The sequence below is a fragment of the Mus caroli genome, chromosome 1, assembly GCF_900094665.2.
Source record: "Mus caroli chromosome 1, CAROLI_EIJ_v1.1, whole genome shotgun sequence".
Classification (NCBI taxonomy): Eukaryota; Metazoa; Chordata; class Mammalia; order Rodentia; family Muridae; genus Mus; species Mus caroli.
In genome coordinates, this window is record NC_034570.1 from 150,705,788 (window position 1) to 150,733,317 (window position 27,530).

The window sequence follows — 27,530 nt, forward strand, 5'->3', positions numbered from 1 at the left end:
ATAGAACTCTCAGCTCCTCCTGCGCCATGCCTGCCTGGATACTGCCATGCTCCCACCTTGATGATAATGGACTGAACCTCTGAACCTGTAAGCCAGACCCAATTAAATGTTGTTTTTTATAAGACTTGCCTTGGTCATGGTGTCTGTTCACAGCAGTAAAACCCTGACTAATACAGTCAGTCTGTGGAATAGCCAATGACTGTAAGATTCTGCAAATCCTGGGCTGCTCACCAAAAATGGGTTAATTCTGTACAAAGGAATAGGAGGCCCAGAGCAATGCCTGTGAACAGTTCCTGCACTGGAGATATGAAGCCAAACTCCTCAGAATGAGTCCAGCCCTGCTACTCATGTGTCTTGTGACTTGTGCTTCCATCTCTAGCTGAAGGATGGAGAATAATAAGCATCCACTGAATATGGCAATAATAAGTCAGTGGGTGTAGATTGACTAAGTAGGAAGTGCCGAGAACAGTGCCTGGCATATAATAAGTGCTTTGAAAACATAGGCTAAAACCATCATTGTACTTTCATAGCATTGCTTTAGTTCCTGTGAACCAAGGGGTACAGTGCTAGGTGCCAATCTGTGCAGCTACAACGACTATGCAAATAATACCATTAGGATTGGAGCCACACATCAACAGACCAGGCCAGATGGAGCTGAGATGGACATATGGCCACTGAGTATATGGGGCAATTATCAGGCATGTAATTCAAGGAACTAGACCTCCTCTAGGACAACCTCTAGGGCACCATGTAACCTACCACTATGTCTGGAACACAGCTTTCACCTCCAGGCAATAGAATTAAATAGGAACTAATCTAGAATTCTGAGCCCAGAATATACACACAGGCCTCTTGGTCCAAAGTTCACAGCACTATGCTAGTGCTCCCTCGGGAGCCTGTAAATGGATGATTGTAAGTTCAAGCCTACCCTGGAGACCCTGTTGGTGAGAGAGTACCAAGTACTACAATATAATTCACATCATTCTCACTATCTGGTTGTCAGCATCCTTGGGAGAATGCTGGGTTCATTATCCAAAACTCTGGGTGCTCGCTGAAACTCCGTGCAACCTCAGACATCCTGCTTCCCCGAAGTAGACCTTGTATTTGTCACTTTTAAGTAAAACAGCTGGCCAGAAGTCTCCAGCCAGAAAATTGGTTACTCTCTCTCTGTTTGAGTCCAGGGTAGGTGATGTGGTACACAGCGAGAGATTTCTTAAATTTCTCTGAATCATGTTTGTTCCCAAAGTCATCTTTGAACACAGGATTGCAGGATTCACAGGACTTTACACCTGAGAGCTGATCCCCAAGATATGCATGAAGAGGTGGAGGGGTGACAGAAGAGAAGATACTTGTACAAGAATTCGAGGATGGCCACTGTCCACTGATGGACAGTATTGGTTTTCTTTCCCCTGAGATGTTAGGTTTCTTCCCCCTAAGATAAAACAAAACAGGTAGAAAAGAGACCAGGAAGGTTTGCTTGGAAGCAGCCAATGATGTGACAAAGAGAGAGAAGGTAGAAAGCAGAGAGCCAGATGCAGAGTGAAGTATAAGGGGGTGGGGGTGGAGAGAGTGTTGGGAAGAGAGCCAGCACCCAATGAGGGTGGCAGGCATGTGACAAGATGAGGACTGATAACCTCTTAGCCACAAAAAGGCCATCTCATCTTGTGTTTAAGCTTTAGTTAATATCAAAAATGATAAGCTATGTTCCTAGGGCCTCAGACAAGGGGCTACTATATAGGAAATACGTGTTCATCACCTGTCTGGTGAGGTAGGTAGGGTACAGGAGGAGAATTAACCAAAAGGCACATGCTATACACACTGATTAAGTTATCCAACAACTGCTGACTACCTAGTGTGTAGCAGGTCTGACATAGTAGTAACTCTTTTATTCTAAGCCCAATATCACGTGTGTACATAATGAGGATGGGTTAAAGGTTATTGATTAATTGTGTACACTTTGTATGTTGAGTGTTAATACAATTTCAGATAACTCTGCAACTCGTTGATTCCTTCTCTTTTCTAAGCATAAAGACAATGAAAATAGACAGACCATTGCTATTGCATTTCTCTTGAATTGTCCATTTTGCTTTCTTCAGGTGCTCCTGGTGGCATGCCCAAATGTGAAGCTGAAAGAAAAATAAATTCCAAGTGTCTAACGCTGTGTTCTGTGACACCGAAGGCTTGTTGGATAACTGAGGATCCTCTGGCCCCACACTAGGCCAGCACCATGGAGAGAAACAGTTCTTTCTTCAACTCTGTCTGGGAAACCATCCGGGCCAGACACGAAAGAGGCGTCTTCAACACCGTCTGCCTGGCTGTGCTCCTGGGGTTGCCCCTGGTGGTGGTTCTCACCCTCCTCTTCATCTGTTGCCATTGCTGCTGTAGCCGGCCACCTAAGAGCAACCAACAGCCAGACCAGAACAAGAAGAAAAAGAAAAAGAAGAAGAAAAAGAAAGATGAAGACCTCTGGATCTCTGCTCAGCCCAAGCTCCTCCAGATGGAGAAGAGACCATCACTGCTGGTCTAGTGAGCAAGGGAGCAGCGTGTCCTCCCCGTGGAGCCGAGCCTCCTTCCAACCACAGAGACTTGGAGGAGCCTTAAAGTGATGCATTCACTCCTACAGATCACTCAACCAAGGGACAAGTTTCAGACTAAGCATCCCAGCGGGTGGGGGCGTGCAGACAATTCTTTGTCTTGGCAGCTATGTGTCCAGTATCAGTGCCCCAAGCATGGACAGCAGTTTCTGGTATAGTCCAGCACAAAAGCACACAAAGTATGTACACATGCATCTTAGATGGCTTTCAGCTCTGTTTGTATCATATGTATGCACATTTGGACAACAGGTACATGGGACAGGATATTCTATTTATCACGTGGCCATGTAATATATATTTTGCTCAAATATATATACTTGCAGAAATGTCTTATGAGAAGATATGTCCAGATTTAGGCACCTATGTGCAATTAAGTAGCCATGGTACAAGGCCCTCTGCACTGTCTGTATATCATTCAGGTTGGAGATGGGTGAGTTCTATTCCTATACCTACATAATGTTTTAGTGGAAATACATGTGGACATTCTAAGAACCTGGTACAGTCCCCACTTCAGTATATATTGATACAGACATAGCTACTGGTTTCTATAGGCTTCTGACCTTTTGCCTGTACCTAAAAGTTAAAAGCATGGCTCCAGATACACTCAAAGCTCTTTGCTTGCAATTCACGACAAGGTCCTCATTACCTCTAACAGATGTTTAATGTGGCCCAAGACCTCTCGGGGACATTACCCCATAACTACTCAGCAAGGTGCCCTTTTCTAAGCAGTGATGAACAGCTCTTGGCAGTGACTATGAGAAAGCTATGGAAACCCACATATTCACTTCACTGGATTGCAGGTGTGTACCCATGAGATGTAATATAGAGATAGAAAGCGTAAGGAGATGCCTCGCATGAGCTAGCTATAATCCATGTGACCAAGGGCTTTCAGAAAGAAACCAAGTAAGGTCATCCCAAGTCCAGTCTCATAACCATCACACATACACACATACACTTGCACATGCACACGCATACACAACACAACACATACCAGAAGCAATCCTGTGTTGGTAGCAGTGCATAATGCATTGCCAGTGGGAGGTAGAAGCCATAGTTTAAGTGAAAGATAAAACTATAAAGGTATCTGTTGCTATTTATGTTGATGCTCAGGCAAATGTCTTGTACACAGTAGGTACTCATAACTGTGGATGGATATGCAATGATGCTAAGGATAACTTGTAATACCTCACAATTCGACCTGAGTGACCTACTCTTTTAAGACATGCCATTAACTGCTACAGAAGGTGAGGCAAGGCATTGAGACCAGGGTTGATTGACATATGTGTCCTGTGGTACCTGAAGCCATGCCACTTTCTGAGTGGAGGAGAGCCTTTCCTCCCCAGTCAAAGACTAAGAAAACAAATTGCTTGGCATTTTGATTGTATTGTGGCCATGTTACAAAGGCAGAGAATTCCCAGCTTGGAAGTGATTATACTCCAACAGCTCATTTGCACATCTACTGGGGAGCTCTATAAATATTGTCCCCATGGAGGCCATTATAGACAGTAGAAAAATCACTGTCTAATTAATGACATAGCCAAATTATGACATTACAGCAGCAAGAAAAAATTCCCAAAATTGATGAGACTGTATGAATGTAAAGTTGTACTCTACTTGTTCAGCTGGGCCACCTGGTACTCATGTCTACTCCCGATGTGCTCCAGGCCCTTGGAGGGTAGCTACCTAATGGTGGCTACCTGGGTCTTCTAACAGACAGAGCAGTCACATTCACCCGCTCATCCTACGTAACCTCAATGCCACTAGGCACTCAAGCCTTCCACCCACAGACCTCTTTGACCAAAGCAACACTTCCTGATTCTCTGCCCCCTTGTCACATAGGGAGCTGGTTGTGGATTACCTGGCTGTCCTCCGCATGTCACAGAATGACCAGTCTTCTCCCCTTCTCTGCCAATTGGTAACCAACAGATGCCCTTCCCACTTCTCTCAGTTGCCCTAAGACAAAAGACTTTGGGGGTAGAGGTGAAGACACAGCAGAAATGGGATGTCAGATAACAGTCTGCAAGGATGGATCACCGGGATCAGGGACCATACAAATTGCATGGTTTCAGTGAAAACTGGCTGCCAGCTTGAATTAAGACAGCAGTCAGTTGTCCCTGATTGCCATAACAAAGCCCCTGACTCTGGGCACAAGTGTACCTACTGCTTTCTAACCAAATAGACTTGAGCCAGTTCCTGACATAAAACATCCAGAAAGGCAGTTCCCAGTTGCTTTTATATCCTGGAATCCAGGAATCCCAACCGTGACTGGATTACCTGTTCCTGTCGCAGACTCTCCGACAGCCTTGATAAAGCACTTAGGATGATACAGGGCCCATGATGTGATAGGCCCTCCCCTAGACACCAGAGAGCAGAAGCCCAAAGTATTGCTTGGTGCCCTGTCTCCCTGCCTCACCCTGACAATTCTTCTCATATTACTGCTTCTCCATGCATCATGCCAATTCATTCCTTTATGACTCGACAGACACTGTTTCCCTTGGTCTATTCCAGAGTTGCCACGAATACAGTCCTAGGGTAAGGTGCTTGGGACCTGTGCCTACCTGATCCATCTGGAGATAGTAAGTTAACGGAGAACCTAAGAGGCCTCAGGGGGCCCGGAGGAATGGCTCAGCAGTTAAGAGCACTTGTTGCTTCTGTAAAAGACCCAGGTACCAGACATGCATGTGCTACACATGTATACATGCAGGCAAACCACTCATACACATAAAATCCATCTCTTTCAAAAATTTAAAAAGAAGATGCATAAAGAAGAGAACTTCTCAACTGGCATGGGCTTGGGCATGGGGGTTGTCCCCACCCACGATGGACTTCTGGCCTGCCTTGGTCACAGTCAGAAACAGTCAGAGGGGTCTTTATCCAGTGTTCAATAGACTTTTTTGATTTCTTGGGAAGAGGAAAAAGAACAGGAAAATGTAAAGAAAAGCCAGTCACTTTTTCAAGAATATATGAATGATCGAAGCTGTACAGTATTTGTCAGTGTTTTGTTTTCTGTAAAATTCAAATACATATAAAAGTTTATTTAAATAAATGTTTTGAAAATGAAATCCTCCTTGCACGTTGGATTGAGTCACTGGCTTACCACTGAGATATTATTCTCACACAGAACTAACAGAAGCAGAGGCTCTTCTTGCCTGGTCCCTGGCCTCCTAGAATCTCAGGTCTGAGGACCAGAAATGTGGTATCTCTCCCTTTTACGCAAAGCAGGCGACTTTGGAAGCTGAACTGAGCAACAGTGGCTGCAGAAAACATACTGATGTTCCCTGGTGACACTTAGAAAACATTTCTCCAGTGAAGTCCGTGTCTTTCATACGAAAAGGAAGAAATAACCTTTGGGTTAATCTGGTGCTAAGAAACAAAGGACCAAGGGACACAGATACCTGTGTCTATGTGCATGTATTTATATAAGCACATATATCCTTTTTCTAAGTCAACCACAACTTTGCGCTAGTTAGAAAATGAAGTGACTTGGATGCTCTTGATTCCTCTCCCAGCAATGCTTACCTAGAGTGCGGGCCAACAGAAACAAGATGGTGAAATGTTCCCTATTGGCACTGCCCAATCTGGTACTATTAGCCACATGTGGCTCTGTTCATTAAAATTAGATTAAAAGTCCAGAGCTCAATTATGCCAGCCATATTTCAAGCACTCAATAGCCACCCTATGGCTAGGAACACCACCCTGAATGGCAGAGGCTAGCATCTTGTGGAAAGAGTAATTCAGTGTTAGTGAACAGCTGCACTGTTTAACGGAAGCTTGAGAAGGAAGACCCACGGCGCAGCTGCACACTTCCTGTCTTGCCCAAGGCAGGCTGTTTCGCAGTTTCAACTGATCCTTCAGCTTTTCTCCTATCACTACAAAGCCATGACAACCAGGGGGCAGAGTATTTTCATTCAACCTGCTATTCAAGTCTCTAGAATATTGCGAAAGTTTCTGATGCAGAGGAGGGGCCACCCAGAGGTCCATAGCACAACTCCCAGGCATCTCATAGGCTCACCACCCTTCCAGCTCCATCAGCTCTGGCTGCTCCGGCTCACCCACACTCTGGAGTGTTAGGACAGAGTTGTGCAATGCAATCATCCATTAGCATTCTCAACTGACTGGAGTACTCTGCTGGCTGCTTGCCCTTTGCCCTTAAGATTATTCTTGAATTCAAAGTCACAGGCACACAAGCTTGAACAGCAGCAGCAACAAAACTCCCTTCGGACAAGTTACTGTATCTGTCATAGGTTCAACTTATTGAATTGTTTTCAGATTCCCATGGGGCCAAGCATCACGATTTATTCAGTCATGGCAGGGCGTGCATATCAAGGGATTTTTAGCTCTTTCGAGGTGCCAAGTCCACTGAGCTCATACAAGAGTATTTGTCCTGAGGGGTCACAACTGGCCTAAAGGAACAAACCGCAACCAGATAACGTGTTTGTCGCTTTCCCCGAGGGACACACCCACCAAGCCTGGCATCAAGTCGGGCTGGCAAGGAGTTGCACTGGGTGAGCGGAGAGAGGAGGCTATCATTAGCAGAATAGCCGAGAGTCCCTGAGCACCGAGGGCTGGCGCTGAGGACTAGGGCTGTCCAGATCCTGGGACCCACACCAGTTCTCACCGGTCATGTAATTTATGCCTGTGATGTTACCTCCATATTAAAACTTATCTTCAGAAATTAAATGGAGAAATACATTTAAAAAAAAAAAACACTTAGCACTGAGCCTGGCTTAAGTGCTCAAGTTAAGTGTCATTAATGAAGGAAAACCATGGTTTGTGTTCTAGAAATCAAAGCAGAAACTTATGGAGGAAGGCATGGAATTACCCACACTCCAGCAACCTCCTTGCCTTTCACTAGCCTTTCTCTCCCACCCATGATCTGTCATAGTCCTCTTGACAAGTCACAGAAAACCAGCCTTACAACTGGCTCTTCATATCTCCTAGTGAGGAAAAAGAGCATGCACAAGTTTCAAATGCTGTTGGTGCAGAGGTCTCAGATTTGGTTCCCAGGCCCTCATAGCAGCTAAGAACCATCTGTCATTCCAGTTCCAGGGGATCCAACATTCTTTCCTAGCCTCTATGGGCACCAAGCATGTACCTGTGTATATACATATACAAAGACAGAAAACACTTGGGCACATAAAATCAAATAAGTAATTCTAAAATAATTTTTTTAAAGTTTAAAAAGTTGGCAAGCCAAATATAATAAGAGCTAAAGTTTACAGGCTTCAGAACTATTCTTTGCTGTCTTTATATATAATTATATAGAAGTTTGTCTTCTATAAAAAAGCAGGGTTTTATGAGCTAACCTGGGAACCTTATTTATATAACACTAGAATTGGAACTTAAAGTATCCTCAGAAACAAGTCACTCACAGGGGCATTTTAGGAAGAGTTTTGAAATATCCCTGGAACTTTCTACACACTGAACAGCCTAGCACACTGTGATAGAGAGGTTGCAGGCTAGACACAACCAAGAATGAGCTAGGCAACCCCTTCCAGGGGGTGCCTGCTTACCTGTTGTGTTAATCCAGGTAAAAACACTGCTGGAGAAACCACTAAGTGCAGGTTGGATGCTGACTTGGCCCCACTGGCTACCTCTTAAGACAGAGTTACCCAGGAAGGAACAGAGACGTGGGGACCCTTCCAGAACCTCCCTTTGTGCGAGAGTCTCTCTTGATTTGAGAGGCACCTGATAAGACAACACTGCCATCTACTGGCAAGAGTGGGTATAGCATGCTGCTTGCCCCAGACTGCAGGCGCCAACCTGATTGATTGGTTCCCATCATCTCTGTTGATACCCTCCTTGACCCTGGTGGAAGGCCTAAGGTAGTGAAGACATGTAAGGTTTTTTTTTAAATGGGGGGACCTTTTCTAGTAACTAAGTTTCACCAGCAGCTTTTCACCACCTTTTCTTCTAGTTCTTTGCATGCCTCCTTGTCTGCATGCTCTCTCTTTGCACAACCCACACCTAAATTGTGTGCATGTGTGTCTGTCTGTCTCTGCCTCTCTCTCTTTCTCTGTTTTCTTCTGTTTCTCTCTTTCTCCCCCTTCCTCACTCTCCCCTGTGGTATATTCCAGCTTCGGTAACCCTTGAATCCCCAATAACTGTAAGTTATAAAACAGAACACTCCAACTCAACAAACACAAATGCCAAGCCATTTCCAGAGGTAGCAGCCGTGACACATAAACATCTTCAAGCTCTGTGGTCACAGGCTGGCCTCTGAAGCCAGTCCTCCCTCCCTCCTGCTGATTCTATAGATCTCCTTCTGACACAGACCAAGGGAATCAATACTGCTTGGAGAACTATTACAGCAGCTGTGAGCTGGTCTGTGAGCCTCCCCCTTTCCCCTAGACCACACCCCTTGTGGATGGGCAAGGGGCACAGATGGAAGGAATGACTCTGACTTTCTGAATCACAGTGGAGTAACTATGGCTGACAAGGACTAACTGTGTATTCCAATGCAACCAGTAGAGAGGTCTATGCATGTTCTCCACACCAAGAAGTGTCAGAAGTGATAGAGATGCCAGTCACCTGCGCTGACCACTTCACATTGTACGTGCATATTGAAATGGCATGCTTTGCCCCACAGATATGTGTCAACCAAAGATAACACAAGGACCGGGAGATAGCTCCGTGGATAAAGCGATTGCTACTCAGGTGTGAGGACTTGAGGTAACTGCTGGTTGGACATGGCAGCCCACCTGAAGTAAATCCTTATACTCTGGAGACAGAACAAACTGGCTGGCTAGACTGGCCACATCGGTGAGTTCTGGGTTCAGAATAAGAGCCTGTCTCAGGAAATGAAGTAGAAAGTAGCAAAAGGAGACCCAGGGTAATGTCCTATATACACACATGTCCATACATGTGAACACACATGCACACGCATGCATACACACACAATTTTCTAAGTAGTTTTCAAAATCCCCACTATGTGGCCCTCCTCAACCTGTCACCAAACTAGTATTTCCAAAATACAAGCCTCCCGTGTCACTTCAAGGTTTCGAAGCCTCTGAGAGCTCTCCACCATTCAAAGGCTTATGTGGGAACAATGGCTCTCACCCCTGAGTTGATGTTAGAGGCCCCTGGGGAACTTTGAAAAGCTCAGGTGCGTAGAACTCACCAGAGACCCACTGGAGCGGGATCTGTGAAGGGGCAATGAGCAGAAGGACGCACATCAAAGCTCGCGCTGGCTCTGAATGGCAATGTGACCTGACAGCCATTGCAGCAACGACCCCCTGCCTGTCCTTCCCACTGGCTCCCTGGGCTCCTCAACCACTGAGAAGCCACACTGCCTCCCCCATACTGTCCATGTGCAGCCTGATGTCTGGCTGCTTCCCTCATGACTCAGTCTTTCTATGTGGGACTGTGATGGGCAGCCTATTTTGGTTGAATGGGGCTTACTCCAGTGACCCAATAGAGAAATCTACAAGGGACAGAAAGGCAAGCCACATTCCCAGAATCAGGTGCCTGTCCATAATTCTGTGACTATAAGTCACACCAACAATGTCCCAAGCTTCTGGCATTCTGGCTAGACTCCACCCCCACAGTTACCTGACTATAGCCAGGTAAGCTCCTCCCCACAGTTACCTGGCAACAGCCTGATAGCCCAGCCCACTATAAGAGGGGCTGCTTGGCCCCCTCCTCACTCTCTTAAGCCCTCATCTTTCTTACTCTCTAGTTCTCTTTCTCTCTTTCCCTTCCCCCCTCTCTCCACGTGGCCATGGCTGGTCTCTCTCTCTACCTTCCCTCCTTTCTCCCTGCCTTTCTACAATAAAGCTCTAAAACCATATGTCTCTGATTATCAAGGCCCACCGTGCTTGAAGGATGGGATGGGCCGTGTCTAACCTCCCACCAGAAGGCCATCCTGTGCTCCAGCCACAGACCTGACCAAGGACTCTCACCCTCGAGGGAACCATCCAGCGCCCCCTCCCCCTGCCCGTTCCTCCCTTCATCTCCAGGGCCAAGTGCTGCTGGGGCCCCTATTCTGTTCTCAGCTCCTCCACCATATCCAGCGCGGGATACCAGAGGCTGAGAACCTGGTCCCTGGGGCTGCCCCTTGTCCACCACCTGCCATGTGGGGTCAGTGGCTTAACACAGCCAGATGCCCACCCGGGGCCATGTGAAAAGCAGTCCACTCTCATCTGCCTACCCAGAGCACCCGAACTCTGGCGGAACGCGGGTTTTCTCCCACTCCCCTCTTTCCCCCACACCCACAGCCCCGCACTTCTAAATCTGATGCCATCACTACAGCCCCCTAAAGCCTTTGTGGTGGGATTAGATGCACACACACACACACTTAGTGACTCACTTTTTCCTTAAGCCACCACCGTCCTGACTCGTTTTCTATCTTCCGGAAGTTCTAAGAGTTGACCAAGGCCAGCAGCTTGGTTGCTCCTCTCTGCCTTGTGTATGCACAGAATAGATAACACTTTGGAAACTTTACCACCGTTTGTAGGACAGATGCTCTGCTCCTGGCTTCTAGGGTATCCTCACCTCTCAAGTCCCCTTTCACATTGGGCCATCCTGAATCATGGGATGGCCTCCTTTAAGCTTGGAATGAACTGCTGGACCGACCATGCTAGAGCAAGGGGCAGCATGCAGGAAGGGTGGGGGCTGGGATGTTGCCCACTCTATAAACACTCTGAAATGAACTTCCCAGATTTCCTTTTCTGCTCAGAGTAAACTATTTGAAGGTCAGCTGAATATTTCTCCATGGCAACAAAGGACCTATAAGAAAAAAGATGCTAAAACAGCTTCAGTCTCCCACACAGGTCAGTTCAGTGGCCAAACCCTGGGGTTAATGAACCTAAGATGGGCATGGTGCCATCTGATGCCATCAAAGCCTCCTCCAGAACAAAGACTATGGGTCACTGATTTGGCTATAGATCTGCACAGACATAGAGAGGCCAGCAATCCTAGGAGCAGTTAGAATGAGTCATAACATCTGAAGAGGGAGTCCACCAATCTAGCCTGTGATGGTTTGAATAAGAATGGCCCCATAGGCTTATATATTGGAATGTTTGATCATCAGGGAATGGCACTATTTGAAAAGGATTAGAAGGTGTGGCCTTGTTGAAGTAGGCATATTATTGGAGGACGTGTGTCACTGGGGGGTGGGGGGGGCCTTTAAGGTTTCAAAAGCCCAAGCTAGGCCTAGTATCTCTCTCCCTTCCTGCTGTCTGTGCATCTGGATGTGGAACTCTCTGCTACCTCCGCCCATGCATCCTGCAGTGATGATAATGGACTAAGCCTCTGAAACTGTCAGCCAGCCCCAATTTCATGCTTTCCTTTATAAGAGTTGCTGTGGATATGATGTCTCTTCACAGCCACAGAACACTGACCAAGACAATGTCTTAAGCACGCTTAGGAAGCCTGCTAAAAGTTGAGTGTATTGCTACTGTGGGTCATCTCTCTGGGGAGAAAATAATGAGAGACGGCTTTTTAAAAATCCAACCGTTTATTTGTGTTTTCTTGAGTAGGAATTTAAGTTACTTCAAAGGTCACTGACTTGGCTACAGAAAACTTTCCAAAATGATACCAAACAGGCAAGAAAGATGATGTGAGGAAGCTTCCAGTGTGGGAAGGAGGGAGGCTGAGGGCTGATGGACCCAGGAGAGGGGAGAGGCATGGAGGTGAGTGAAGTGGGGGGGAGGGAAGCTGAGGGTACCAGTTATTTAGAGAGATGGGTTATTTAAAGTTTAAATGACTGCAAATTTATTTACAACATATGCAGATCTATGAAAGAACTTATGCAAATGTCTGGAAAAGGGGCAGTTAAAAATAGCAATAAAATGGGAGCTTTGGTCTCTAGAATGCTAGAGACTAGTCAGAACTTAACTATGACTGCATCGTGGCCCCTTTGTAGTCTCTTCATTCTTCATCACACAGGAAGTTTAAAAGGAGTAAGATATAAACATTTCCTTCAAAACCCAGGAGGTCCAGGAGAGACAAGAAGTAGCAGGTCGCCTCAGCTCTGACACCCCAGGGGATCAGAACCTCACTTTGTCTTTTTTTTTTCTACAAAGATCTATATTATCAGATGGATACAGAGATCTCCACCAATTTCTAGAGATTTCCAATTGATGGTCTACAGGATGGTTCACCTTTTTGCCCTAATTCAATACATCTGTCATTAAGGATGGGCTGAAAAACCTTGTGATTCCAACACGTGTTCTATCCATATGTACTGTTCAGTTACAACATTGTTGGCTCCTGAAAGCCAACAATGAAGCCCTCAGTAGAGACAGGCAAACTTGCAGATGACATGGAAATACCTCTAAATGTCAAAGTGTGATGACATCATTAGCACGGTGTACCCAGCAATCTAGGAAGTCGGAGGCTATGAGCATCCCTCAAACTTCAGCTTCCTAGGCACCATCTACCCCGCCAACCCCAAGTTTCTCTTGTCTCCTGTGAAGACAGCTCAGACAAGCCTTCAGAACATCCTTGCTTTTCCTATGGAGCGCTTCTTTCTGCCAGAGAAACGGTCTCTGCTGTAACCAAATGGGCGGATTTTCAGCTCCACATAAGGAATGGAGAACTCATGTCCTTTCCATGGCTCCCAGTTCACCCCCTGCAAAACAAACATCAAACATCAAGTATTTGGGAGAAGAGTAAGATGGTTTGAGGGGGGGGGGGGAAATCCTAGGGAACAAGAAATCACTCTGTCTCTGATGGAGGAAGAAAAAGAAGAGGAAGTTCTAATAGTGATGGGTTATGATCCAAACTACGAGGTCCAGATCATGTACCCTCTCCTGGCATTCGACAAGCTGAGTGGAGAGCGAAAGAAGCCTCTGTGGTGGGAAGATGGGGTGGGTGCCCAAGATGTAGGGAAGGCCAGAACACAAGGTTGACAAGAGGGTCAACTTAGGCAGAGAGCAGCCGATCAGCCATTGCCATACCCTGTTCTTTTCCAAAAAAAAAAATTAAAGGCAAAAATAAACATATTAATTAGCCAATTGTGTAAAATCATTTTCAATTTAGACTGTTTAGATATTAGCACTGGGGTAACAAATGGCCTGCTGAAAACTAAATTTCATTTTATGTCTTTTGACTGGTGAGCACAATAATATTTAATTCACTTAATAACCTTGCAACCTGGCCAATAAAGAGCCCAAGTGACCAATTTTATGTATTTTAATTTGTGAAGTAAATAATAAACAAGAAGCTAAATGGCTTGCAGACTGAGAGAAGCACATTAGCCAGATGAATGTCTTTTATTAGCAAATACAGGGATGGTTTAGGGAATGCTGACTGCTCATTTCAAATATTTGATCTCTGATCACCGGCTTCCCTGGTCAGCCCACATGCTGCCACCATGATTCATTGGGCCAACCTTCCTCATTGCCCTAGGGGCAAATTTCTTCTTCCCTTTAAAAAAAAATATCACATAAGAATTGGGAGTCCTGACTGTGTGGTAAGAACCAAAGTAATAAGAGTGCACCTGGGTTTGAGCAGTGCTAATATTTAAAGTAATATTGGTCTGTGTGAGTTCTGGGGAGAGGTGGCTTCCTGAAAGCCAGGATCAGGACCTAGGATTTGAAATTAGAAACCCAAGGCAGGTTTATGGAGGGCAAGAGATTGACATGAATAGGAGAAAAGTGTAATTTTCAGGAAGCCAGGAGGGGTCATAGATAACCTGTAGCTGGCAAAAAGTCACCATGACATACAAGGGTCATGGAAGTCCCAGAAAATACTGACAGGAAAATTTGCAAGAGAGGAGCCCTCACATACACTGAGCCCTGAACACTGTCCTTACAGAGAGACAAGAACAGGGTGCAGCAGGCTCTTGGTGGCTTAGGTTAAAGTGGAGCCAAGGCTGAGTCTGACCCAAAGCTGAACCTGTTTACCTAGTGATCAAGGGACCCAGAGAAACAGCTCTGCTATAATGGAGAGGCAACTAGAAAAGACAACCAAGTGTCTGGTTTTGGATTTAATTGTTTGTGTTCTCTTCAAATTCTGCATATTGAAATTTTATTGGCCCAATTAATTTGGTAGTATTAAGGGGCAGCTCTCAGGGAGGGGGGGGGTCATTGAGGAGGTCAGATGACCTCTCTCTGTGTCATGTGAAGATTTATCTAGAAGGTGTCTGTCTCCATACCAAGTAGCAAGGCTCTATCAAAAATTAATCTGCTGACACCATGGTCTTGGATTAGGAAATTCTAGAACTGTAAGATATGCAAGTCTGTTTTTAAACCACCTAACCTGTGGTAGTTCATTACCACAACCTGATCCATAACAGGGTCTGATAGCTAGGTATGGTGGTGCACACCTATAACCCCAACCCTCAGGAGGCTAAGGCAGGAAGATTCAGAGTTCAAGGCCAACCTAGGTTATATAGCAAGAGTCTGTATAAACAGATGAACAACAACAACAAAAATTTAGCCAGATGTGGTGACAGATGCCTATAATAATCCCAGAATTTAAAAAGCGAAGGCAGGAGGATCATGAGTTTATGACCATTCCTCAACTACAAGACAAGTATGAGCTCAGCCTAGGCTACATGAGACCCACCCGGGCTCAAAAATATTACAAAAGAAACTTATTATGAGATGAGACAGCATGCAATTCACATCATAGGTCATATATCAGTGATGAGTCACCCACATGCAGCTGAATGGTTGTGTGATAGTGCGATGCACACTGTGTAGTGTCCATTGTCTGGTGACACTATGAAGACTGAGGCACAATCTCCTGGTCTGACTGAAAGCTTCAGACAGAGAGGGAACTATCAATCTCACCAGGATGGCATCACTTTGGGAGTGGAGACAGGCAAAGCTTGTGATAGAAAAGCTCTTCGCCTGCTGCTTACCTCGCTGTGCTTGGTCTCCCCATATTTGCCATTCGGGTTGGCCAAATGGCAGTTCTTATACCACCAGCCACCATGATGCGTCAGCGCACAGTTGCTGAGGGCAATATCATTGTCTCTGTCAAAAGTCGTGAACTTCCATCCATTGTGGTAGGTGAGAGCATCCCCTGCAAGAGAGATAAGAAGGGAGTCAAGAACTATGAGAAAAGAGGTCCCAACAGGAAATATCTAGGACCAAAACACCAAGGATCCAGTTGTGTATCAGGTCGTCACAACTAACTCAGAATGGAACACGATATAGATGAACAGGTTGTCCTTGCTAACCTGACCCTCAAACACCAGACCTGTTTCTCCATCACCTTCAACAGCATTCTCACTTGGAAGGTCTCACTACCCTTCACTTGATATAAACACTCTGTGTCCTTCTGCGTTTACTACAGTGACCATTCTCCCTACCGCCCCTGACCCAAAATCCATGCACTTTATTTGATAACATGCCCTTGATCTAACCTACTTTCTCAAAACATCCTTCCTGCCTCTACACAGCAGCCACCAAGGTCTCTTTTCATCTCTGAGGACATGTGTTCACCTAACAGCTTTCCTGGATCTCAGTCCATCTTCCAGCCCCTGTGGCAGCACCCATGTCACAGTCTTAAGCTTAGCATCCTACCTACTACCATGGAGAAGATAATTCATCCTGCTTGCTTTGCAGGCTTGTCACTGGGCTGCCTCCTATGCACAGCCTCCAACCCCATTGCCTCTACTAGTGTGGTGAGCAGGCCCATTTGCCCTCTGCCCTCCATTGTTCAAACCCTCATCTCCCTTACAGTCTAACTCATCTCTACTATAAAAGAAGATTCTCCTAGTTATCTTCCCTTCATCCGAGCACACACACACATACCCACACACACGCACACACACATTCACATGCACACACCTGAACTTCGAGAGCCCTTCTGGGGACACATGTACAATTTAATGCTTCGTTACATCTTGTCTGGAATCTGCTTTAATTACTTCACTCATATGGCACCTCTTTCCCCTATCACATTCGTCATCCATTTAGAAGTTTACTTGCTTTTTCAGCTCATAAAAGGCAATAAGAGCCCATATCAATCACAGGCTTAATCAAGTTCCCCTCCTGCAACAATGACACTCACATTTACATCTAATTGCTGTGACTCTCACAGGCCTGCAAGGTAGGCCGGGCTCTTCTGAATCCCATATGGAAATAAAATCCTGGGGGTTCACCTACAGCAACAGAAGGTCCCAGACACCAAGACTCTGAGATTGCCAAGACTCAACTGTTGGTCCTCAGATTCTAAAATGTCAGTTCTTTATGAAACACAGATTTCCTGGGGCCTCCTCACTCCCACAGAGGGCTTCATTCCTACTAGTAGAGCAGTCTATCTCTGATAACCTTTGACAATAGTTCTGGAGGCAGTCCCCAAAACCTAAATCACCAACATTACCTGAGAACCTACAAAAAAATGCAGATTCTAGGTTTGACCCAGGCATACAGAACTGGAAATACCCTGGGAGCATGCCATGTGTTCTTCAACAGCCCTTCATGTGGTCCTGGCATAGCTACAGCTTCATCCACACACTTAGTCAGAGGATGTACACTTCCCTGTGATGGGTGAGCCCCATGCTTGGCTCTGGCAATACAAAGCAGAAGAGGTTCTTGTTCTTAAGAACTCTGTTAGGGTGAGTTAGAGCAGGTACGGAAAGAGTTCATAGGAGTTGAGACATGGCACGAGGTAGGCGAACACTTAGGAAATCAAGGCCACCAGTTCAGTCTCCAGCATCCCCTGCCCTTCTGGAAAGTTAATACCCCCTTGTGCAAAGGGAAGTATGGTGGTTTGAGTGTTTGGCTCATAGGGAGTGGTGCTGTTAGAAGGTATGGCCTTGGAGGAAGTGTGGGTGGGCTTTGAAGCTATGCCCAGCATAGAAGAGCCAGTCTTCTCCTGTTTGCCTTTGGAACAAAGTGTAGAACTCCCAGATCCTCCAGTGCCATGCCTGCCTGGATGCTGCCATGCTTCCTGAGATGATGATAATGGACTGAACCTCAGAACCTATAAGCCAGCCCCAATTCAATGTTCTTTATGAGAGTTGCCTTGGTCATGGTGTCTCTTCACAGCAATGGAAACACTATGACAGGAAGGTAGCAATCTGTCCTTCCACGTCTGTAAGCACAACCTTGTTCCCTTCATGCCTTGACCAGCAAAGGCAGGACCCTTTGGTGCTTCGACACCAAGATGGCCATGCCTCCATGAGTTTCTTCCAGTCAAAGAAAAAGACAGCCTGTGGCTTTATTTGTTTACGTTTTCTCCTCCCTTCAGATTTCCCACAGACAGTTAACTACAGCTTGAAATAACACACAATGGCTCCCCTAGTAACATTCTTTTAATAAGCACAGCTTTCCTAGACTGAATATGAAGTTCCCAGAGCTTATTTTCCAAGACCCAGACAAATGCTTTCTTGAAGATATCTTCAGTTATCCTAACCTTGGACCCCGGACTAGAAAAAGGAAGTGAGCTCTGATGTGTTTGGAACATTTTTATTAATTATTATTATTATTATTATTATTTCTGAATATGGATTTTCTACCTTCGAGAAACTAAAGCCAAATTATTGTTCAGAGTATAGAAAATGACTATGCTCATGAATCAGAAAATAACTGGCCCTAGCCGAGGCATTGTTCTGAATCAATGAGTTTATTTTCCCTAAGTAAAACCAAGTTAAATCTGGGTGTGATGGACACTCCTTAGCCCCCGAAGCTAAGGCACGAGAACTGCAAATTTGAGGTCCAACTGTACTACATAGAGGCTCAGAAATAATGAATAAAAATTAGTTAAGCCAATCATGCTTAGACTCCCTCATATTAGTGTTAGGAGAAACTGCGAATGAACTCTATTCAAAATGCCCTGTTCTTTGGCTTTGCTGGAAACTGGTCTTCTTAGGTGTGGGTTGGGAGGGTTATAGAAGACTCATAGAAGGTCTAAACCCACACTCAAGGTATAGCCACTGTCTTAAGTGGGGTTTCTATTGCTGCAACAAAACACACAAAACAGGATGGCCAAAAAGCAAGTCAGAAAGGAAAGGATTTATTCGGCTTACACTACCAGATGATAGTTCAAAGTCAGGACAGGAACTTAAGAAGAGCTGGCACCTGAAGGCAGGAGCTGATGCAGAGACCATAGAGGGTCCTGCTTACTGGCTTGCTTCCTCTGGCTTGCTCTGCCTGCCTTTTTATAGATTCCAGGACCACCAGCCCAGGGATGGCACCACCCACAATAGACTGGGCCCTCTCCCCTTGATCACTAAATGAGAAAATGGATCTCATGGAGGCATTTCCTCAAGGGAGGCTCCTTTCTCTGTGATGACTCTAGCTTGTGTCAAGTTGACACATAAAACTAGCCAGTATAGCCACTGAGCTGGTGACTGTCCATCTCAGCAAAATGTCACTCTGAGTCCCACTCTCCTCCAGTGCTTTATAGTGCAGAAAGAATGATAAAGATTCTGCAGCTACCACCTAAGACCTAAGACCAGGAGAAGCCATAAACATCATAGCCCCTATGAGTCACATTCAGACAAAGGGCTGTGAGACTAGACCTGGAGTATCTGTTCCCTGGCACTGAAGGTAGCAAGGAAAGGGTAGTGGTGAGCATCTAGCCTTTCTTTTTCTCTGTGAATCTATTAATTCTTTTTTCTCAAACACCAGCCATTAAAAGCCCATTTCAAAATATAGGAAAAACTGGCTTTGGGTTAAGACAGCTCTATATACACATTGTCATTCCTGGACTACTAAGTGTTGTTAGAGATCCTCAGTCACATTGCCAAGTGTCCCCAGGAGGAGAACCCATCCATTAAGTACCCTAAAATGGCTGAGCCCCATGCAAGATGGGCATGAGATAAGCTGGAAATAATTGGGTAGCCCAACGGAAACTCTGACAGAGTCTATGTTTGTGTTGCCATCTCTACATAAGCAAGCATCCCAACGGTGGGACTCATAGGAAAGCCTATAAGATTCATCATCAGAAATTAAGCAAACATTCTATTGCCTTGCTGAAGTTTCCTTTGGAAGAAGAAGGAAGAGGGGAGAAGGAGGAAGAGGAGAAGGAGGAAGAGGAAGGAGGAGAAGCAGAAGAGAGGAGGAGAAGGAAAAGAAGCAGAAGCAAACAAAAAGCAGTATGACTTCAGTCCAGCTGGACAGTTCGAGGTCGGGACAAGCTTGAAGCCTCATCTTTCCACCAATGCTGTGCATCTCTGTTATAATAAAAGCATTAATGAAGCGAGACACAGGAATAGATGGCACTCACAGAGACAGGAAGACCTTCACCTTCCATTTGAACATCTGTCTTCTACCCTATACTACATCATAGCCTGAAGCTTCCTAGATTTTAAAACCCTCATCTGAACCAAAGCATATACAAGGAAAGCTAAAATGGCACTGACCCCACTGTTGTAATGCAGGACATCAAGGTAGGACTGACTGATGGCACACACAGGAAGACTAGCTGGCTGCATAAATGCTATGTGATTTGAGAGTCTCCCAAGGCTTCCTATTAAAAAAAGACATCCTCCACTGGCTGGCCCTATTGGCCTGAACAACCTTAGAATGGGAATTACCCCCTAGTCACAGTTAAAATGGAAATAAGGTACCTGGGAGGAGAGTCGCAGTAATTTAAGAATATGTTGACTCCCTTTCCCATTAGCATCAGCTCATTTGCTGAATTATGTTAACTAGACTCAGAAAAGGCAATGTCTAATGGTCCAAGAAAGGAACAGGAAAGAAAGGGACAAAATGAAAAGATGAGTCTGAATGAAGTCTCGACCAAGAAGCCAGGAAGGATGCCAGGTTTGGGGGAAACAGAAGGCATGGAAACACCTGACTTCAAACGTGTCCAGGAAGATCTCAGGTATGAGGTTTGTAAAAATTGAGACTCTAACCTGAAAGGAAAGCCTAAGTCTCACTGAAAGCATGAAAGATAGTCAGATAGACTACAGGTACACTAGAACCTGAGCAGGAGGAGGCCCAAATAGGAAACTGAGGGCTGACCTGCTGCCGGTCCTTTGTTATTCTAAATGATTAGAGAGACTGAAGCCATCAGAAACACAACCTGACCTTATTTAAAGATGGGGTAAGAGTTATGTAATGGGCTCTGTCCCCTGAGACTATGAATTTATGTTATTTTAGTATTAAATTATTATGATCATTGTGTGTGATAGTATATTCCTTAATTCCAACACTCCAGAGGCCAGGGCAGGAATGTTATTACAAGTTGCATGCCTGCCTGGGATACAGGATCAGAGCCCGTCTTAAAAATAATAACCATTACGATTATTTAAATCATTCTCTAACTACCCTGATAATCACATGAGCAAAGGTCAATCTGTCTCCCAGTTGTATCCGAGCTGCCTCTTTCTCCTTGAATTAAAAAACAAAAAACAAAAAACAAAAAACAGAAAAATCCTCACTGACTGGCCTCGTTGGCCTGAGCAACTTTAGAACAGGAGTTACCAGAGCCTAGTCAGACTGAAAATATGGATAATGTACCTAGGGAGAGTCAATTAATTAAGAATGTGTTGAATCCTTCCACTCACTTTCCCAGTAGCCTGGCTTTCAGAGCTGACTCCCACGGTTTGTGTGCCATTTGGAAGGCAGGCTGTACAGTCCATTTCTAGGCCAGAGAAATACAGACCATCTAAGGAAGGAAGGGGTGAATCCAAAGCAACATGGACCTTGGTAGCTGTGGTGCCTTTCACTGCAATTTTTTTTTCCCTAGAAACAATTCCTTGCACACTCTTTCCCACGTAACTCCTGCTTAGAATCCTTGAACAGTTCCAACTTGACCAGGTGCAACCACCTTGGTGACAGGCACCCACCTGCTCCCACAGTCCATTGTCAAACAAACTCAGGATCTATTCCTCTCAAGGTACTAAATATCCTTGAGATTAGACACGAGGGATCCTGCTGGAAATCTCATTGTTTTAAAACTCACTAACTCTGTACCAGGTTTGGTGCTAGATACTATGAAATGAGCAAAATTATATGATGGTTTTATGAAATGAAATTATAGAACTCAAAGAAATCCTCCTGTTATAGAAATTATTTAATCCCAATCAGAGGTTTCTACCTCACCTTTGACCATTCAGTTCCCAGATAAAATACACACAACCTTTATATTTATAATAAGCCTTATGTACTAGAGCTGAACAGTTATCTACCCTCTATGTTTTTGGTATCTACTCTACCAATAACGATATTAACTTGCCATGTTGCATATGGGCCACTCTTAACTCCAGTCATCAGCCCTGATGACCATGTATGTATTCATAACTCACCTACCCCATGAGATCTCTCCACTCTTCTCTCTCTCTCTCTCTCTCTCTCTCTCTCTCTCTCTCTCTCTCTCTCTCTCTCTCTCTCTCTTCCCCCCCCCTTTATGGTCCCTGCCCCCCAAAACTAAGCCCCAAGCCCAAAAACCAAAATCCCACCTATCTTCTGCCCAGCTATAGCCTGTAGGCCTCTTTACTCACCAATCAGGAATAACTTGGGGGTCAAGGTTACATGTGTCACTTGAGTCTACATGAAGATTCTCTCATCCCTGGGACAACCAGGTCTTGAGGGCCAGTATTCAGCATTACAATACATAGCAAAGAACCCCAAAATTTTCCATTCATCGTTGACTATTTCAGATCATAACCCCAGACCTCAGAGATCCTTGAGTATACAATTTTGAGATGCCCTACAACGATTTTGGAGTACACAGCAATCTGTTTGCCTTGGGTTGGTCCTCTATTCCTCCTGGGTACCCTCAGATGTGGTAAGCCTCTCCTTTCTTCCTGTCTGTGTTTGGCCCTCTGTATGAGCCAATCCCATCCCCATGTCCTCCAGGAAGCTTCCCCTAGCCACTCAGGTCCTTGATATACCCACCATTCCCATTCCTTAGCTCTTTATTTACCATACCACTTGGTCTGCAAAAGTTATTCTTCTCTTTCCATGTGCTTCCTATAAAATCAGCTAATTTTGCCAGTAAAACACTTAGACATGGCTACAGCAAAGCCAGAATCAGACCAAAGGCAGAGAAGCCATAAATATCATCTTTAAAATATCCATATTAGACCAACAACCACACCATCCCCTCTTAAAATGTTTGTCAGTATAATCGCAGTAGTTCAGTCATGATGCTTAATTGTGTTCCTTTCACGGTACAACTGAATACACCACCCACTGGCCAAAAGCCAATGAGCAGCTAATGAAGGCTAAAGAGTCCCTGCTTTTGGCTAAACTACTCACCTTTGTGTTGTCCCTGTCGTGTAAGTTAATGAGATCTAAAGTTCTTACTGCTTGACTTAGTGCTTTCATTTTTCTGTCTTAATTCACATCAAAATACCACAAAATGTTATAATAAGACTCACACATACACCACACACACACACACACACACACAAGCATCACAGTCCCACTGTGTATGGAAGTTCACTGAAAGGCTCAGAATAAAATTGCTCAAAAACGTATAAACAGCCTAAACCAGGGGAGAATAAAAGGAGATTCGGGTGCGGGGGAGAGAACATATAAAAACAATACAGTTTAATAGTTAAAGATTATTCTTGCTTCCTTTACCCTCAAGCCCCTTCAGAGAGCATTGTTAGTGAAGACACCCAACCTCTGCATACCAGTATCCCACAGTCCACATCCATGGCACATGGCAAGTCAATCCTTAGATGACAGTAACAAGGAGACTGCCATAGTGAGACATCTCTCTTACCTGCTGTGCCTCTGTATTTCCCAACCGACAGCTTGTACCGCTCTTTGCTGGATGCCACTTGGAAGAAATCATATACAGCGTAGGCAGATTCATTGAAAGTCTGTAAGTCTGCCCTCACCTCATACCGAGTGGTGGTACCAGTGGTGAGATTATGTAGTTTATCAAGTCCTAAAAACATGGAATAGAATTCACATAACCAATCAACTCGTGTGTGAGAGTTCTCACTGTCTGCATCTGAGACATTTAGAGATAAAAGTCATCTTCATATTTAATCTTCTCTGCTAATAAAGAGCTTTCCCAACTCTTTCTCCTGGGGTGCTAATAATATTCTCACCCTTATTTCTTTGGCATGGCAATGCTAATGACATCATGGGATGCCATCAGGGAGGACAAAGTATTGGGGTAATCTGCCCACTGGCTCTATCTCTCCAAAGCAGAAGCCAGCCCTTTTTTGTGTGTCCACACATCTCACAAGTAAAGGAATAGATGAAATAACTGCCCATCCTCAGACCTCAAAGGGAACTCTGTACCTAGCTAAGCACAAACATCATCTACTCTGGAAGACACTGAATACCCAGATTCGATATTTTTTTTTAAATTTTGTATTTCCCAGTAGATGTTTTATTGGCTATTTAACTCTCTATGAACATCTGCTCCAAAAGAGAGCAGAGGGAAAATGGGCCCTTAATGTCTGGCTGTACCAGCAGAATTACAGGGACCACTGGTACATCCTCTTAATGAGAGCCTGGGATCCAAATCCATCAACTGTCCTTCTACTGCAGTTATATGAAATCCAGGCTCAGAGATGATTCTGCAGAGCTTAGGTATGGAATAAAAGCCACCTCAGGCAATCCTATCTCTTCACCCATCCCTGCTGTGTCAGACCCTTCCCAACAGCATGGCAATACAACACAGTGTCCCTGTCCCTTGAACGGCTCCTTGAAAATGGGAAGCTTCCATAAATGCCCTGACCAGCCCAACAAGAGGGATATTATCCTCCCACAACCCCACCTTCCTGATTCTCTGAGATCATACCAAGCCAGAACTCCTTCATGGGGTCCCCAAAACCTTCTACATAACTCCGCCAACGCTTGAAGAAATCCAGCTGCCCAGTGTTCCGTCTCTGGAAGACCTGAAAAAGGAAATGAGTGCTTTGCTCTGCCATTGTACAGATACTATTGAGGGGCAGAGAAATGGTAGTTGTGTTTTCCAGGTGGCCCTGGGAGGCAAGGGGACACTATTGACCTGCACATAAACTGACCCTGCAATAATACATCTTAATTCTTTAAAAGCAATTTTTATTTATATCTCAGTATATTGAGTATACTGCCTATTACATTAATAAGAATTTTAGGTAAAATATATATTCCAGGTATGAAAATGTATAGTACCTAACAGGGAACACTTCCACTCTTAAGAAATTTTAATCCTAGAGCACAGAAAAACTTGGGAAAGCTGGTGATAAATTGTTAGTTGTTGGTTGTGTACGACAGAAGATTCCAGATCTTTACTGTCTATGGCATATAACTGTCAACCATTCCAACTCATTTGGAGCATGGTCTCTATATATTCTGTCTTTTATCTTCCACTTAAACAATTTGAAAGGAGGAATTATTTTTATTCTCAAGAATCCTAACAGAGCAAGTATTTAGTATTTGTGGAACAGCAGGAGCATCTCCTGTGTAAGTAGAAAACACACAAGGTGATGGCCAACATGAATAAAGCTGAAATGGTTCCTGTCTGAATGGAGCAAACATTCCAGTAAATAAGATAGACATGAGTTAAGTAATCCAACAAAGAAAAATGCAGTTAAACCAACAATAAGAGCTATGAGGAAAGATACAGTGGGACTGCACCTAAGCAAGAGCCAACAGGACTCTCCTGGGAAAATATCAGAAGCTTGCAGGGTGAGCAGGAGCATCAAGAAGAGAAAGAAAGCCTGCTGACCCTGGTTCTGGGTGCTCGTCACGAAGGACTAGGAGAGGAGGCTGGAAAACAGGCAAAGGTCAGCCCTGGTGGGATTCAATTTGGTTGAAGATGTTGGTCCATTGTAAAAAGCAATGGTAAATTTGGAAGACTCTAAACAGGAAACAGTTTTCCCCAGATCCTTCTAGCTACAGTGTAGAGAATAGCCTGGCCAGTGGCAGGAGTGAGACATGGTAACCAGTTTGAAGACCACTGTACTGTGCTGTTCACAGTGGATGGTGAGTTAGACAAGAAACTACCCTGAAGATAGACAGATGTCGGCAGAAGGAAACTTGACAGTCATGGTGACAAAGTGGGTCAACACTAAGAGTTCACATACACAGGAGTTGATCGGTTGTTGGAATTCCAGTCCGTGTTTTTAGGACTTGAGAAACTACCCACCCCACCAGGGCTGTCCTGTTCTGTAGGAGTTTTGATTGCAGCACTGAATAACTACTTATCCAGCTGTTCTTGCAGAAGAAAGATCCTGAGAGGGACAGCTTTTGTGACTGTATCAAGCTCACTTGGGGACACTGTGTGAGTTGGGAGTTTGTTTGTTCTCCTTTCCTTTTAGCTGTGCTTGGAATCAAATGTAGGGTCTTGTGCATGCCCAGCAAGTACTCTACCACCGATTTACATCCCTGGTCCAGTATTAACTCCTTCTGAGGTTTCCTGGTGAAGCAGGGTTTCATGTAACCAGCAGAGGGGGGTAGGGTGCTGATGAGAGACCTAGGCTTGGTCTCTAAGTTGGAAGTGTATTTGGGAGAAATGGCAGGAGTTCACCAAGTCCTACTTCACTCTCCTTGTCCCAAGAACACAGGACGGTTTTCATCTTCTTTTGCAGGTAAGTAAAAAGCATGTGACTATTCCTAGGCTAAAGGCTGTAAGCACGAGGACCAGAGTAGGTGGGGTTCTCCACGCTGTCTTCCACTGGCACGCACATTGGTAAAAGCCAGCTGCTGCGATGGCCTAGCCACAAATCAGAAGCAACCTGAACTGCTGAGACAGCACTCAGAAGTGACTGCATGTGTATTCTTAGAGCATGGGAGTGGGAGGGTGGCTTGTCACTGTCACTGCAGTGGAATCATGCTGTCCTAATGAACACAGGGAACCACTGAGATTCAAAGTGAAAGTACGGGGGTCGGAGGAGGGGAAGATGCTGCCATATACAAAGAAAGTCAGAACTGAAATCAAGGAGACCTCCAATACGCTCATAGGCATGGAGGATCTCGTTAGGGAGAGAAGAAGCAGCTAGGGGCAGAGAAAGGAAACTAAAAAACATTGTGTAATAACCGAGAAATAATGGTCAGTAGTACCCAGTACTGATGAGGGGTGAAGGGATGTAAGATCAAAACTCCCTGGGATTTAGTGACATGGAAATCCCCAATTACTTCAGCAAGGGCTGTGTTAGAGAGAGGCGGGAAGCAGGCTGGGCTGGGCTGAGGAGTAAGAAAAATGAGAACTAGAGATTTGGTTCTGTTTCAGAAAGATGAGCTGCTTTGTATACAAAAAGATCTCTACTGGGGAAAAGAAGGCCACTTCCCCCTCAGAGTAAATCAGACTCCTTTATACGAGATAAACTCGAGAACTTTCCTAAACCCAAACACACCTGCACACAGTATTGAAAAGAGTAATGCTATTATTCCACTTGAACTTGAGATCAAACTAAAAGTTGTTGTGGCCCATTCAATGATAATTAGCAACCACTTACCAAAGTCTAGAATTGTATGTCTACCTCTGTTTCCCCTGTACTGATCTAAAGGAGGAAGCCCTAACATGAAATTCTATTATCTATAGCCTTGAATTTGGTAAAGGAAACCTAATGGTTGTGGAATCTTTACATTTTTCTCTAAAAGTGACAGGAGCTGAGGTTACACGTGGCCGCTCACCATTAACTCCCTTCAGCACCACTACAGCTCTGTGGCTGAGGAGGTGCTGAATAAAGACACCCATGGGAAGAGAATGTTCCAGGCTCCAAGTCAGCCACAGACACTTCCTGGCCTGGGGGATAGTGAGTCAGTCATTTTGGTTTCTGATCCCAGCCAGCTCACTGTAAAGCAGAGAGGAGTGGGGAAGAGAAGTCTGCCACAGCGTTTCTGGGAAAACTAGATGGAACAGTACATGTCCTCCAAAAATGTCCCATAAATGGGCATAAGCTGACCAGAAGAATTTAGGGAAAATCACAGCAAGTCATTGCACACAGAAGTAACACTGCTAATTAGCACGCTGTTCTAAGCTCCTGTTCTCCCTGTCGCCCACTTGTTAAAGCTTCCCCCACTTGGTTTGGTTTTTTTTTTTTTTTTTTTTTTTTTTTTTTTTTTTTTTTTTTTTGTTTTTTTTTTTTTTGATTGGTTTTTTTTTTTTCCTTCACTCTTCATTTATTTGTGT

The 27,530-nt window shown here is 44.8% G+C and overlaps 2 protein-coding genes and 1 long non-coding RNA gene across 3 annotated transcripts in view; 1 reads left to right on the plus strand and 2 right to left on the minus strand.

The window, feature by feature from the left end:
• Nucleotides 1-5,656, plus strand: part of Kiaa0040 (KIAA0040 ortholog) — a 39,172-nt gene extending 33,516 nt beyond the window's left edge. The window contains exon 2 of the mRNA XM_029482016.1: nt 2,097-5,656. Within this exon, the coding sequence (XP_029337876.1) occupies nt 2,228-2,527 (300 nt within the window). The 5' untranslated portion in view covers nt 2,097-2,227 and the 3' untranslated portion in view covers nt 2,528-5,656. The remainder of the gene's footprint in view (nt 1-2,096) is intronic.
• Nucleotides 1,809-5,064, minus strand: LOC110297398. The gene is made up of 3 exons (XR_002378281.1): nt 5,008-5,064; nt 4,453-4,560; nt 1,809-2,393 (listed from the first exon to the last, which is right to left on the minus strand). It is a non-coding gene; the product is annotated as an uncharacterized LOC110297398 (long non-coding RNA).
• A 6,376-nt stretch (nt 5,657-12,032) lies between the features above and the next one.
• Nucleotides 12,033-27,530, minus strand: part of Tnn (tenascin N) — a 67,158-nt gene continuing 51,660 nt past the window's right edge. The window contains exons 19-22 of the mRNA XM_021168992.1: nt 24,213-24,309; nt 23,178-23,345; nt 15,406-15,569; nt 12,033-13,167 (exon numbers count right to left, since the gene is read on the minus strand). Of these exons, the coding sequence (XP_021024651.1) occupies nt 13,030-13,167; nt 15,406-15,569; nt 23,178-23,345; nt 24,213-24,309 (567 nt within the window). The 3' untranslated portion in view covers nt 12,033-13,029. The remainder of the gene's footprint in view (nt 13,168-15,405; nt 15,570-23,177; nt 23,346-24,212; nt 24,310-27,530) is intronic.